The 15,708-nt window shown below is 38.5% G+C and overlaps 1 protein-coding gene across 1 annotated transcript in view; it reads left to right on the top strand.

The window, feature by feature from the left end:
- Positions 1 to 15,708, top strand: part of OCA2 (OCA2 melanosomal transmembrane protein) — a 625,581-nt gene that overhangs the window by 420,024 nt on the left and 189,849 nt on the right. The window contains exon 21 of the mRNA XM_036747301.1: positions 2,809 to 2,902. Within this exon, the coding sequence (XP_036603196.1) occupies positions 2,809 to 2,902 (94 nt within the window). The remainder of the gene's footprint in view (positions 1 to 2,808; positions 2,903 to 15,708) is intronic.

Below are 15,708 nucleotides of genomic sequence, written 5' to 3'. Positions count from 1 at the left end.
TAAGAACTCTTACCAGCTAAAAAGCATAATAAATCTTTGCCACCTTTACTTAAAGAATGCTGGAGATCTTGAATTCATTCCAGACAGCCCCGACCCTCTCCAGTATTCTGGTCCTTGAGGGGTACCTCCCCTTCAATGACCCTGTCTGGGAACTCCAGTTTTGGGGTTCCTGGACCTCGTCTCACTTTCAACACCATGAAGGCAGGCATTGTGACTTATAAAAATTTTGTGCTTCCCCTTAGAGTATTTTGCATACAATAGGCACTTAATACATATTTTTTGAGTTAAATTGAAAATGTTCTTGTCCTAAAATAATACTTTTTCCTTGTTTTGAATTGCTAAACTTTTCCAATTTGCCAGTTAATGGAGCACAAGTATCACTCATCTCTGGAACATTTTGTTATTCAAGTTAATTGTATGATGTTTTGAGTAATTATAATGATGTAGATATGGGTCAATTCTCTAATCCAGGGCACATTGTCTTATAGACCAGACAGAACCTACATTTCTAATCACAAATCATTTAATTAAGATATAATAGGAAGACAAAAAATGAAGACAAAAAACTAGTCAAAAGAATCATTCATAGAGTCCTAAATACATTTGTATAAATCTGTGTTCTTGAAGACACCTCAACCATCAGAATGCTTGCCTAGTGACTCAGCTAGTCTCTGGCCACACAGATAGCCTCCTTGAAATGGAGCCAGAGAATTTCTCCTGAAGAGAAATGTTCTCTTTTTCCCAAGCATCTTGGGAAATGAAGTTCTAGAGACTCTTCTCTCCTCTAAAATTCCTCACAAGTTTAAGAAGCTGAAATTTTAATTTCAGATATGTATATACACTATATAGAGGAATCTTGTGCTGTTGCTCTTACAAAATGCTCCATCTCCTAATGATGGGGTATGGGCCCAAGCCAAGACTTTTGTCCCTTACCCCAAAAGAGTTTAGGTCACATTTGTCTAAAGGGCCCTAGAAAACCCCACCTTGAAATCTCCTTGTATTTCCCCACTTGATCTGTTTTTCCCTTGAGGCCATAAACCTTTCATTGTCTCTATGCACAAATCTCAGTTACTTCCAGATTTCCTTAGACTACTACCCACCCTTGATCCTATCAAAATCCCATTCTCCAGGCTACTGGTCTTTCCCATCAAGATCCTCCCTAGATTTGTCCTCTAGTTACCCCAGAATACTGCCTTTAGTCACCCCAGGATACTGGTCATTCCCATCAAGATCTTCCCAAAATTTGACCTCTAGTCACTCCCTGCTATTGATCACTCCTAACAAGAGCATTCTTGGAACCCCCAAGCTACTTGGCCACCTTCCCTCAGTCTTTCTGTATATAAGATCCATCTTGTTTCCCTGAAAGTACTCAGATTTTATCTAGCCTGCTTGCATTAGTATTACAAAGGCTCAAGGTTCAATCTGGCTCATTGGCATGAGCCATATTAACGCTCAATCAAGCTCCTTAAGAGTCTACCCCATATGGTGACTCTTTAATAAACTTTGTTTTACTTTGACTGAAAGAAGACTCAGGTGGAATCCATTTGGGCAGGACCTGGCGTGTCAGTATTTTGGGGTCCCGAGCACCCCTAAACCTTAACCCTAACTGTGCATTTTCACTGATGATCCATCATGCTTAGGATCCTCTCCCTCCTTGTCTCTGCCTCCTGGCTTCCATGGCTTTCTTCAGTCTTCTGGAGGAATCCTTTCCTGGTCACCCTTCGTGTTAGTGTTTTCCCTTAGATTATCTCCAATTTATCCTGTCTACACCTTGATGTATTTATTATTATTGTTGTGATTGTTACTATTCTTGTTCTGGTTGTTGCATTTTGCATTCCCAATTACATTGTGAGCTGCCTGAGGGCAAGGAACAAAAATGCCTTTCTTTTCATCCCTGGTGCTTAGCACAGTAATAGGCACATAGTAGGTACTTAATCAATGTTTGTTGACTTGATTTATTAAGAAATCAGAGACCCATGATATTTTCCTTCTTGTCTCACACAGGTGTGTGTCTATGCCTTGGTTTCCTCATATTTCAAATGGAGATTAGATATCTCTGGTTTATTTCATTGGATTGTTGAAAGGATCAAATGAGATAATGGGTATGAAGCCCACTTAGAAGATTACAGTGCTCAAATGAATGGAATGCATTATCATAATTATAAGAGAATGGTCTAGTGCTCACAGATAGAAGCTGTTTACCCAAGAATCAACAAATTTTTCCAAATGCCCACAATATAAGATGATAGACAAAGCATTTCATCTATATCTGTTTTGAGATGAGGAGACAAAAAAAAGTAAGGAAGATAATCTTTGTCCTCAGGGAGCTTCCATGCTAATGGAAGAAGATAATACATAAGGAGGAGCTGGGAGGTGGGAGGAAGAAGAGTATAATGATCTCAGAACATAATGAAAATGGTACATCTTGGGGTGAGAAATCCTTACTGTAGGTGGTTAATGTTGCCAACTCAAAGGGATCAGGATAGGAACTAGATCTTTGATTTCATTAGTATAGAGCATTTTTAGGGGAGGAAACTAGTGGCCAATGGAGTATTGCCTATAGTCTACTGATGCTTATGGTCCCCTTATACTCTGCTGATGCAGTAGTGCCTATAATCTTGGAGAATTGTGTTGAAAGACTGCCTTGGATCAGAGTTTTTTTGCAATATTGTTGGAAAAGAGAAATGCATTTCCTTCAAAGAGCCTCATAGATTATCTAAGTAATATTAACTAATTATATAAGTAATATTATACAAATAGTAATATTATCTAAGTAATATTAAGATTAATGCCCTTCTCTTCTTGTAGATTCCTGTGCTTCTCAACTTGAGCCAAGATCCAGAAGTCAGTCTCCCTGTTAAGCCGCTCATCTTTTCTCTAGCCATAGGAGCCTGCTTGGGAGGTGAGGAAGCTTATTCATTGCATTTGTTGGAAAATGCATATTTGGAAATTTGCTTTAGTCACTTCCAGTGTTGACTGGAGGCAGCTGGTGGATACAATGGATAGAGTGTCCAGTCCAGAGTCAAGACCTGAGTTCAAATCCAGCCTCAGACACTTATTAGCTGTGTGACCCTGGGCAAATTGCTTAATCTTTGTCTGGCTCAGTTTCTTCATCTGTAAAATGGGGATAATATTAGCAGGGTTGTTTTGAGAATCAAACAAGATAATTTATGTAAAAAGTGTTTAGCACAGTGCCTGGTGTGAGAAACAATGTTTTTTTTTTTTTTTGTTTGTTTTTGTTTTTTTAACCAAGAACTCTACCTGGCTATTAGTGAATTAAAAGAAAAAAAGATTTTTATTTCACTTTGGATGGGTGACCCCTAGGAAAAGTCATGCCCTTTCAGACAATTACAAAGCCTTTTATTTCCTATCCGATTCACATTTCCCTCCCCTGTTCCCCATTGGCTGGGCATTTCAGGGTTTATAGCCTATCTGAAAATACCTAAACCCACCCCCACATGGGTGAGTCTCCACCCCTGCTCACATCTCCCATTTCCACATTTCGATTCCCTCCCCCCTTTTATCCTTAGTCTCTTTATACTTTATTTAGTAAAGGAATGACAATAGTTTTAATCTCACCCCTGGATGTCTGCATCACTCAGATTTTATGATGTCCATAGCAGGAGAAGAGAATTTTCTCAATTGCTAAGAGAGTTGACAAAACTGTGAGCTGAAGATTCAATCCAGGATATCCATAAGAAAAGTTCCATTATCTAAGAAAGGGTCTGGGTTAATGGGCCTCATCCTTAATGAGCTTCTCCTGACCTGGCAGTTTTTGATACAGGAAAAAGGCTTTCTCGGAGAACAAAGAAAGGGAGTCAGCTCTTAGATATGCTGATTAATAGGTGGCAAACATCCCCCACTGCTTTTTTCTGCAATCAAGTTATCTTCTTCTGCAATCAAGTTATCTTTTGCATTAGCCATAAGAATGACTCCTTAGATTTCACAAATTATTTTTCACATGATTTCTGTGGAAACAAAATTCAATCATCCCTTACATACTGGCACACACTAGGCACTATATGAATGCCTAATCTCTTCTCTTCTCAGTCGATAATAAAAACTTAGTTGGCATGAAGTGGAAAATAAACTCAGAAAAGACTTTATGATGTGGCTATGGTAGGCAGATCATTGCAGATTTGAACAGATACAAATCTAGAGATGGTAACAAGTCAGTTCTTTGAAGACCATTTCTCTGTAATATTATTTGAGAAAATTTAAAAGAGCTCAGGTGAAAATGAAAGAACTCAGCAAAGAAGATGTGATGTAGGAAAAGGGGAAGAGGGAGGTACATTTTGTTTGTCTGAACATGTAACCTGGGGGAGCTTATTGTTATAGTCTTGAAGTCAATTTTCTCAAAAACTATTTATAGTTTGGCATTTAGAGTAAGTTTCTGAATTTGAGCCAAATCCTTAGTTTTATTTTATTTTCTTTATGTTTTAAATTGTCTCCCTTCTTGGATACCCTAGGGTAAGTAGTTAGTGACATCAGCAGCAGAGACTCTAAATTAAGGGTAATTCAATTGTGAAGTTTCTAGCACTATTCGAGGCTATAAGAAGGGCAAAGATTTTATTGCCTATGTGTCTCTGGACAAGTCACTTAACTTCTCTGTGCCCCAGTTTCCTAATGTGTTAAATAGGGGGATTGGACTATATATCTCCTTAGCTTGGTTCTAACTTTATATGCTATGATCTTAAAAATCTTAAAAGCTTTCTTGCTGAGTACACCTGTGATGCTTTTTCATGTAAAATAAAAAACTCCCATTGGCTAAAAGAGAAGGTCTAAGTGAATTCTTTCACACCTGAACCAGCTCTAACAATTCTGATCCTAGTCATATAGCAATTAGCACAGTGCTTGACACCTAGTTGTGTGTAATAAGTGTTTCTTGAGTAGAAGTAGAGGTTTTATTGTGCCACTGGATTTGTTGAAAGTGTTCCTGAAAGTAATTGATTTCTGTGTGGAGCACATGAAGCTGATGCCTGGGAGGAGCTCAGCCACTTGGCTTATTCATTCTAGAAGTATATAAATCAGAATATACAAGATAAATATTGAGTAAGTGGAAGGTAACCTAGGAGGGGCTGGCACTCGTCTTGGTCTTGGGAGAAACAGGCACGACCTGCCAAAAGAGGAGGCATTTGAGGTGAGTCTTAAAGGAAACAAAAGTCAGGGATGATAAAGTCGGAGGTTGGGAAAGAGAACGTTCCACTGGAATCACCCTGCAAAGGCAAAGACAAGGAAATGCGAGATGGAGTACTGTAGTACTGTGTGTGAGGAACAGGAATTAGGTTAGAAGATAAATAGTGTAGAGTGTGTTGAGGGGAGGAGAACGTTAGAAGACTGCAAAGGTACAAAGAGGTCATATTGTAAATTGGTTTAAATGTCAAACAAAGCCCTTTACATTTAGTCCTGGCAGCAATAGGGAGCCACTGGGGTTTGTCAAGCAAGGAGAGCATATGGTTAGATATCACTTTGGCAGCTGAGTGGAGAATTGCTTGAGGTGGAGAGAGACACAACCACTTAGAAGGCTATTGCAATAGTTCAAGTAAGAGGTAAGGTACACTAGAAATATGTGGGTGGCTATGTCAGCTATTGACCTGAAAGTTTGATTCAAAGGCTAGGTGATATATAAACTCATATTGTTTCATTCCCTTAAGGCTAGAAGATACATGATCATGGAGCCAGTAGAAAACTTCTGACTGATAAAAGAATAAGCAGCCTTAAATACATTTTAGAATAATCCCAGCTCAGGATCTCTATGTCACTCAAATCTATGATCTCGATATATGTTTAACCACAGTACGAGAATGGAATTTTCTTAATTGAATAGGTGGTAAATACAATAAGATAAAGGTTGACAAAGTGTCAATTGAAATTATGACCAAGGATATCTGTGTTTTCTTTACCATTAACATGCCATAACACAGTATGTGTTCATAAAATATTAAGATAAGAAAAGTCCCATTATTCAAGATAGTGTCTTGGGTGAAGTGCCTCATCCTTAATGGCCATATACAGAGGAAAAAAGGCTTTTAGTCAGCTCCATCTGGCCTTGTTGACATAGGAAGAGGCATTCTCTGAATTTATGAAGAGAACAAAGAAGGGATATCTGTTAGGCTGAGCTGCTTCTTCTGATGGATTTGTTCAGACTATGGCCCATATTGAGGATAAAATGACATTAAATGATTATCACAGTGAAGAGAAGGGGAGTTGTAAGACGGATAACACTAGCACACAGGAGGGCTGTTAGCACAGCTTCCCTTTTGATCTGGTCAGACAGGAAAGCCAGCTTCAAAAGGGTTAATAATCTTACTTTATTCTAGTCTAGTCTAGTCTAGTTTTCTCACAAGGGTTGCAGATAATGAGCATAAACTCCTACAGCATTCCCTAATTACCCTTTTCACAGGGGCCGGTGAGAAGTGGGGGGGAAGCAACTACCTCTAAGTCTCGATGAGGACCATTAAAAAGAGGCACAACTCGTGCACTCCTCTAAATCCCCTCAAACCTCAATGGGGGCCAGTTGAGGTAAACACAGATTCCCCCTAAGTCTTGATGGTCCCTGGGCATGGCACATAGCATTCCAGCTTGTGCATTCAACCCTAGAGGTTTCCCCAACTCACTGACCAGTGCCCAATTTGGCAACAGACAAAGAAGGCATATTGCCAGCAACAGCCTCACAAGTTTACATCACCTCATCTCTATATCTAACTGTGCAAAAGCAGTGGATATTTACAATTTCAGCATACATGTTTATATTATTTATCATTATATAATGCTGTATAAGTGTGGTGGAGATGTTTTGAACCATGAGCCTGGGAAACAGATTGTTATGACCATGGATCCTGGGAAACTGAACTCTAAGAAATAATAACAAAAATCCACCTTACACACACTAAAATCCACTTTACTACACTAAAATCCACCTTACTTATAGGAGTGAAGAGGGGGAGACACTGGAGAGAAAAAAAATTACAAAATTTGGCAACTGATGGAATATGTAGTATGAATAAGAGTAAGGGGTCAAGGATGACACTGAAGTTGGGAATTTCAGTCAGAAGGATTATGATATGCTCCAGAGTAATAGGGAAGTTTGGAAGAGTAAGGAGTTTGGAATGAGTTCTGTTTTGGATATGTTGAGTTTGAGATGTCTATGGGACATCTGATTTGAAATGTCTAATAGGGAGTCGGTGACCCAGGTCTAACTCTCAGAAGAGAGACTAGTGTGTGGGATAGCAGTTTCACCCAAAATTAAACTCAGAGGCTTCTCAAGTAGAAAGTAGAAATGAATTTTATTACAAGTCCATGGGAAAGGGTGGTCTCCCAACCAATAGACAATCGGTAGGGAGAGGCGGGGCCCACAGGGCAGAAATTAGCTTTATACCCTAATGCAAACAACCCCCACCCCACCACTGACCTTTTACTCTCATTGGTGGAGTTCAGGCTCACAATCTACTACCCCAGGTGTGATTTAGCCAATGCCAACTCTTAAAAACACTTTTATCCTTATTCGGTGAGGCTCCTGCTGGGGCAGGGAGCGGTTGTTGGGCGGTTCAGGCTGCTCTAAGTTTCAGATTCCTACAGGTAGTAACTTGGAAACTTAGGCCTAGCTGACAGTCAGAAGCCCTGCGCCACACTGAAAAATTCCTACCCCCATTCATCCCACTCAACTCACAGAAAGGCTCTGATCCAGATTCCATGAGAGGGCTTCACCATCCCACTCACTAGGACTGAATAAATAGATCTGGGAATCATCCACTTGGAGATGATAATTAGATCTATGGGAGCTGAAGAGATAAGCAAGTAAGAAAGTATACTTAGAAAAGAGAAGAGGTCTGGGGAAAGAGCTATGGTGGACAATCACAGTTAGTGAGGATGACAAGACCAGGATCCAGCAAAAGAGGCTGAGAAACAACAGTCAGATGGGGAAAAAAAGGAGAGAGCAGAGTCACTAAAACCCAGAGAAGAAGAAATATTCTGGAGGAGGTGATCAAGTGTGAGATGCTGCAGAAAGTCAAGAAGGATGAGGATTGAGAAAAGACAATTAGACTTAGCAATTAGGAGATCATTAGTGATAGGAGAGAGCGGTTTCAGTTGAACAAAGAGGCCAGAAGCTAGATTGCTTAAGTTTTAAAGCAGAATTCTTAACCTTTTTTTTTTTTTTTTTTGTTCCACTACATGGCTCCCTTTGGCAGTCTGGCAAAATCTATGGACCTTTCCTCTGAATAATGTTTTTTTTTTTTTTAAATATAAAGTAAAATAAATTGCAAAGGAAACTAATTCTATTGAAACATACTTAACAAAATCATTTCAAAAAAAGGTCATGGGCCCCAAGTCAAGAAACCAAGATCTAGATCGGGGTGAAGGAAACCTGCAGCCTGGAGGCCACATGTGGCCCTCTGGGTCCTCAAGTGCAGCCCTTTGACTGAACCCAAACTTCACAGAACAAATCCCCTTAATAAAAGGATTTGTTCTGTAAAACTTGGACTCAATCAAAAAGCCACACTCAAGGACCTAGAAGGCCACATGTGGCCTCCAGGTCTCAGGTTGTCCCAACCCTTGAACTAGACCAAGCCACTCCTTTTTTTTTTTTTTTTTCAGGTGATGCAAATGAAATCTATAGCAGTTTAATGACTTGCCCCAGGTCCAAAACTTGTAAGCTGCAGAACAGATTTAAACCTAGGTCCAGTAACTTCAAATCCAGCCCTCTTTCCACTATGCTACAACAGTCTGTGTTACAGTCCTACGATTTGGAATGGAAAGACTGAAGCTCTTTCAGAGGTAGAATAAGTATATAGGTGAGAGAAAAAAACGTGTTGGGGAGGGGAGACATCAGCGGCAGAGATTCCAAATTAACGGTAATTCAATTGTGAAGTTTTGAACACTATGCTAGGCTATAAAGAAAGATTTTATTACCTGTGTGTCTCTAGACAAGTCTCTTAACTTCTCTGTGCCACAGTTGGAAGGGGAAATGGATGAAGAAATTTGGAGATGCCACTTTACCAGGACCACATCCAAAGACAACAGAGTTCAGTTTTACTCCTTTGTTCCTTTGATTCCTGATTGGCATACTCAGGTACATGTGTGAAGATTCATTTGGCAGTGTCTGCTGAGGATCTTAAACGAAGGCTTTTGGTAAATTACAAGCTTTTATTGTTATAATCAGGTCTTTAGGCAAGGTTCGATAAGAAAGGGTTTTTTAAAAATTTATTTCCTTTGATTTTTGTTATTCATTGGTTTATGTCTCTGGATGTTTGCATGAATGGATGCTTCTATTTAGTTTATCTCCTTGTTTAAAGGAGGCTGATAATGGCTATAGAAACATTAGAACTATTTCTATTAGAAATACTTCTATTTGTTTGAGATACTCAATTCAAGAATTTTTGTTATTTTAGTTATGTCTGACTCTTCATGACCCCATTTCTTTTTGGCAAAGATAAGGGAGTGAGTGGTTTACCATTTCTTTCCCCAGCTCATTTTACAGATGAGGAAACTGAGGCAAGCAGGGTGAAGTGACTTGCCCAGAGTCAAATGGCTAGTAAGTGTCTGAGGCCAGATTTGAAGTCAGGAAGACGAAGGAACCTGCCTGATTCCAAGCCCAGCATTCTATCCACTGCACCACCTAGCTGCCCATTCAAGAATTAGAGATTTTGTTAGAACTCCTGTTATGCAAGGGGTAACAGCAGGGCTGAAGGAATATTCCTTTCAGAATATTCTCAAACAGGTAAACTACACATGAAGAAAACTGAGCAAGGTCTTGTTCAAAATGCAGCTTCTCTAAGGGAGCCACCTGCTGGCTTCTATCTCTGCAGTACTTCAGAATCCAAAGAATGTGTGCAAGTGCCAAGTGGAGGGTTTTAACATGGACCATTTTGTATAGCTAAGACCCTGACCAAAGTATGATGATAGTAAATACTTGCTGGTTGGACCCCTTTTGGAAACAGCTGTTCCAGAATGTATGAGTGATGAAGTCCCCCATTCTCAACATCTTTCCCACCTGGTATATTTAGTCAACAGATTGTAGTCTCTGCTAGAGCAGATGGAGAGTTATAGTTGGTGGTAATTCTGTATTCCCTCTGTTGGCAGCCATCCTTTCTATTGGCTGAGTAGTTTGAGTTTACTGTGACCTTTTAAATGGTACCTATTCTGAAATACCATCTATTGATTAAATTATGATTGATTTCCTAGTCAGCCTTCAAAAGATGTGGCTATTCTGTGTCAAATTCCCATGTGTATGAAGGAGGGAGGTGGGCTGACTCAAAACCATTTTGTTTCCCTCTTTCCTAAATCAGCTAAATCTTGTGGAAATAAGTCTAAATGGGATTGAATGTAGGGTCCTGATAGTCACAACAGCAGTAATAGTAATAGTAAACTCATTTGGACTAGAATATAATCATGATATTTGGTGTATATGTACATATAGTGCTTTGAGGTTTGTGGAACTCCTCTGTGATAATGATATGTAAAACAATATTTGAGATGATGAATATGAAAGAATGAATAGAAAAATATCCTGAATATTAAAATCAAAGCTATTATTCAGTATTTCAGGTTAATTTTCTGCATCTTGACCATATATGGTTTTAGGCATTCCACCAAGTATAACTTTCCACGCTGAATTTATATAAGGGTTTGGAATAACTCAGGAGGCAGGAATCTCTATTAAAAGCCCATTTCCTTGGGCACATATAGTAGCTTGAATGACAGGCTCTTTGACTTACATGTGGTAGACCAGGTGCCTAGAGTTGGTTTTCATGTTTTCTGTCAAATGGGAAGATATTGTCCTAGAAGGACAGAATATATTACCTGTAGTAAGAACTAAGAATTCGTCATCATGATCTTGTCTTGGGCAGTCATTGGCAGGGAAGAATGTGTTTTCTTTTTATAAATGTTCATCCAAAGCAGGTTTGGAAATAGTTTCAGGAGATGTACTTGTCCTGTTCCCAGTTCTGTATGCTGCCTCCCAATATATGCTTACCCTATACATAGCCTTAGGACATATTCAGATACCCATACGTCTACCTGCCTATCACTTTTATGGGAACTGACAAGCTTGGAAGCAGGAGTCCTACTAAGGTAGGGCATAGAGTGGTAATCACAGAACAGAGATTTGTTGTTCGGTTGTTTCAGTCATGAATGACTCTTTGTGACCCCCCATTTGGTCACAAAGATACTGGAGTGGTTTGCTATTCCTTCTCTAATTCATTTTACAAATGAGAAACTGAGGCAAATAAGATTAAGTGACTTGTCCAGCATCACACATTTAGTGTCTGAGGCTGGATTTGAAGTCTTCCTGATTCCAAGACCAGCATTCTATCCACTGTGCCACCTAGTTGCCCCACTGAACAAGGCTTTAATTGAGGTATATGGTCACTTTCAGAAGTGTAATAGCTAGTCAGTGTTTACACAGCTTTTTGAAGTTTGCAAAGCCCTTTACAACTATTATCTAATTTGGACTTTACAACAACCTGTGAGGTAAGTGATATCATTATCCCCATTTACAGATGGAGAAACTGAGACTGGGGGAGTTCTAGGAACTAGGACTCTTGAGTGACTGTCAAGGGATATTTGACCTAGGCAAACAGAATAATTTTGGACAGCCATAGGGAAGGACAGAAGTGCCTCTACTTCATAGAAAAATAAAGTTAGATGATGACGGTGCATGTTTTAATAGCATTTTTAAAGTTTTCCAAAAGCTTTGGCTTTTTAGTTATTCTCATTAGATCTCTTACCCCATGGAGATGATTACCCTAAGAAGTAAATCCCCTCTTTAACACCCATGACATGATGATTTAGCTTCTCTCTTCACTCTCCCAAGGTCAGGGATTGTCTATCTCTCTTGGCTGCTCCTTCTATTTAGGAACATCTTGTTGTTGAAGCTATTTCTTTTGCAATGAGTTGAAATCAGCTTCCGTGTCACTGATGATGATGAAGAAGATGATGATGGCTAGCTAGCGTTTGTGTGGCACTTTAAGGTTCGCGAATTGCTTTACGTATGTCATCTCAAGTGGTCTCCACAACAACTCTGCAAGGAAGATGATATTATTATCCCATTTTACCGATGAGGGACTTGTGACTGAGAGAGGATAAATGACTTGCCCAGGGTCACACAGCTAATAAGTATCTATGGCAGGATTCAAATTCAAGTTTTCCTCATTCCAAGTCCTGTGCACTGTCCTCTGTGTCACTTAGCTATCTACCAACAGAATCGTAAACTTGTAGAACTTGTAGCTACCAGCCAGCCCATGGTGACCCAGATCATTGGCAGCCACACCTCACTTAGAACCATGTATTTTTCCCTCCAACCTAGTTCTTTTTGTACCACACACTTATTTGTTATGGGGTCATGGACCCTCAGAATTGTGAAAGACCTTAGAGGACATTAAGGCCAACTATTATATAGCATGAATAACCCATATAGTGTCCCTACATAGTGATCATTGAAATGAGAATCCTCTACTTAAAGCCCCCCCCCCCGGCCCGCCCCACCCCAAACACACACATATTTACACAGTGAAGAGAGCCCACTAATTCCTGAACTGTCTTATTCTGCTTTGGGATAGGTCCAGTTATTGGCAAGTTTTTCTTTATATAGATCCAAAATCTGCCTTACTTTTAGCTTTTACTCATTGCTCCCATTTCTGCCTTCCGGGGCACAGCAGAACGAGACTTATCTCTATTCTTTATGATATTTTTTCAAGTATTTGGAGATAACTATTGGATCTTGCTTAAATCTTCTGTACTCCAGGCTAATTAACCCTGGTTCTTTTAAATAAATATATATATATATATATATGTATGTATATATGTATGTATATATATACACATATATGTGTGTGTATGTATGTATATATGTACATATTAGATATATAAAAATAACTATATATAATTTTGGGTATCTCCACCATCTGGTTATTACCTTAGGTCAGTCAATGCTCTTGACAAAATGTGGCAACCACAACTAAACCCATATGTGGTCTACTGTTACCAAATTCTATCTAAGAACAGGATTTCTTAGCCTGGGGTCTGTGAACTTGTGTTTTTAAATATCTGATACCTATATTTCAATGTAATTGGTTTTCTTTATAACCCCATGTATTTTATTATAAAAACATGAGAAGGGGTTCATAGACTTCATAAAACTACCATAATGACACACAAAAAGATTAAGAATCCCTTCTCTGGAGGAAGAGGGAATAGGAACAGGAAACAGAAACACTGCGTTTTCCTTTCTGAAATGGAATAGGCCATGTGTTGATACTCAATCTGGTTGGCCCCTGAGTTATCTTTAAATTCTTACTCATTTTTATGTCATTCTAAACACTCACATATTTTGTAGATTAGAATCTTTTTATTTTTACTGGAGGAAGAGGCTACACTTTGTGAAATTTTTTTTTTGTTTATTGCCAGGCAGGGCCCTTAGGCTACTATCTGTGTGATATGATTTCTGAGAAAATTACTTCCTAGCCTATCTGATACTAGAAATTCTTTTAACAAAAAACAAATCCTTTCTTTCTGCATTCAGAAAGAGGCTTAAAATGCCATTATCTCTGGTTAAGCCAGCATTGGGGCTTAAATTTATGCTGTTATATTTAATTGACTGACTAAGAGCTTTTCCTAGATTCAGAGGGAGAACAAAGGATAGAGAATGGGGCAGATATCTAGAAGAAGGAATGAAGAGGAACAAGGAAGTGACATTGTTGTAGATAAAGATTGCTTAATTTGCCATTGAGCCCAGCTATAGTCTGGACACACAGGCAAAAATACATATTTTCAAGAAATGAAATGAATGAAAATTTTATTTAATTGGAATATTAACAAATAACATCTTCAATATGATTTCCATCATTTGTGATGCAAAGGTTGATGCACTGTGCAAGATTGACGTGAAGTTGAAGAAATAACTCCACATTGCCATCAATTGCCTATGTGTTCAAACTTTAGGAACACCCTGTATAAGAAATTCATTTAATAAAAGACAAGGCCTCTTTTTCCCCAAGCAGAAAGTGGCCAAAAATGCCAAAACCCTTGGTAAAGCTAGCACTTGGGCTTAAATTAACACTAAGCTGTATTTAATTGACTAACTCAAAGCTTTCCCCAAATTCGATAGAAGAGGAACAAAGGCTAGAGAATGGTGTAGGCATTTTAAAGAAGAGATGAAGAGGAACAAAGAATTAGCATTCCTTTAGATATAGATTGACAGATTTACAATTGAGCTCAGGAACATTTTATAGAAAGGAAATGGTTGCTAATATATTCTTGGGTTGTATTAAATGAAATATAATGCCCCAAGAAACATAGTGCTAATGTACTCTATCCAGTTTGGATTATATGCAGAAGATTGTATCCATTCCCTGATGCCTTATTTTAAAGGGGATATTGACATTCAAAGAGGGCATTCACAAAAGCCCTAATTTGAGTCATCATTACTTGGAGGATCCTGGGATCTTAATGAGTATGCCAGGGAAACACAAACTCAGGCAGATTCCATCAAGCTGGAAAGTCATTGAATATGATCCCAGTGACATACTGTATCTTCTATCCAAAGTTATGGACAATCTCATTGCTAGTAGGTTGGCCACTAGATGATGAATTCTTTAACTATGAAAACCTGTGAAACAAAGAAAAGAACGTGTCCCTTAGCTCTATGCAATTCATCTATGCTTCCACAATAATAATTGTGGAGTAGTAGAAAGGAAGAGAGAGGGAGCTAAGAATCGCAAGGTTTTTAGGCCGTCAATAAATATTAATTTAGCTGTTGATATTCTGATTATGTCCAAAAACCAAGGCATTGACAAGATACTGAATGAATTGGACCCTATTGATATTGAGATTCTCACTGGGAATGAAACCAGAAGACACAAGGAAGTAAGAATTAAGTGAACAGATAATTTATTTTCAATGTGCAGCCATAAGCTAGTGAGATATAATTCTGTGAGATACTTCACTATCTAGCCTTGTAGTGCTCATGATAGGAATGACAAAAAAGACTACCATGAATTTAATTGCAACCTAGGTACCAAAATCGGTGTTATATCATGAAGACATATATAAAGTCTATGAAGTACTTGACAAGATGAGGTAAACCAGGTCAAAATATACTTTGATATTCAGTGACTTCAGCATGAAGATGGGCACAGGGACAAATGGTGAAAAAAAATGTTGGGAACTATGGTTTGGGATTAATAAATAAAAGAGGCCAAAAGATTCTAGACTATTCAAAGAAGTCTTGTCTGTACATCTTGAATAACACCTTACAGAAGATGGTCAGAAATTGTAGGATATGACAAGCATTGAACAATATCTCCTCTAAAATGAAATAGGTTACATTTTAATCTGTAGAAAACAGACTACCAATATCAAAGTTACATTAGAGTCAGCTGTTTGCGTTAAAGCCAGACTATAGATCAATCAAAATAAAAGTCAAAATGATTGCCAAGGTAGTAAAAGATAAAGATAAGTAGGAGCCACTGTATATGATTACAACAGATAGTGTTATTTACTCAAACTAGTGTTAACACTGGAAATATAGGAAGCGAATATAGGAAAAGACATTAATTTAGATGATCACTTTTCAATAGTAGTTTTAACATATATGAAGCAGTGGCCATAATGATAAGGCCAAAGTAGAGTGATGTCTTTTCAGCCAAATACTTTGTGTTCTTGTTAAGCAGAAAGATATGGTAGCCATCTAAACCTGGTAAACACCAGTTT

Source organism: Trichosurus vulpecula, chromosome 2 (genome assembly GCF_011100635.1).
Source record: "Trichosurus vulpecula isolate mTriVul1 chromosome 2, mTriVul1.pri, whole genome shotgun sequence".
Taxonomy (NCBI): Eukaryota; Metazoa; Chordata; class Mammalia; order Diprotodontia; family Phalangeridae; genus Trichosurus; species Trichosurus vulpecula.
This window is presented reverse-complemented; position numbering and strand designations above follow the sequence as displayed.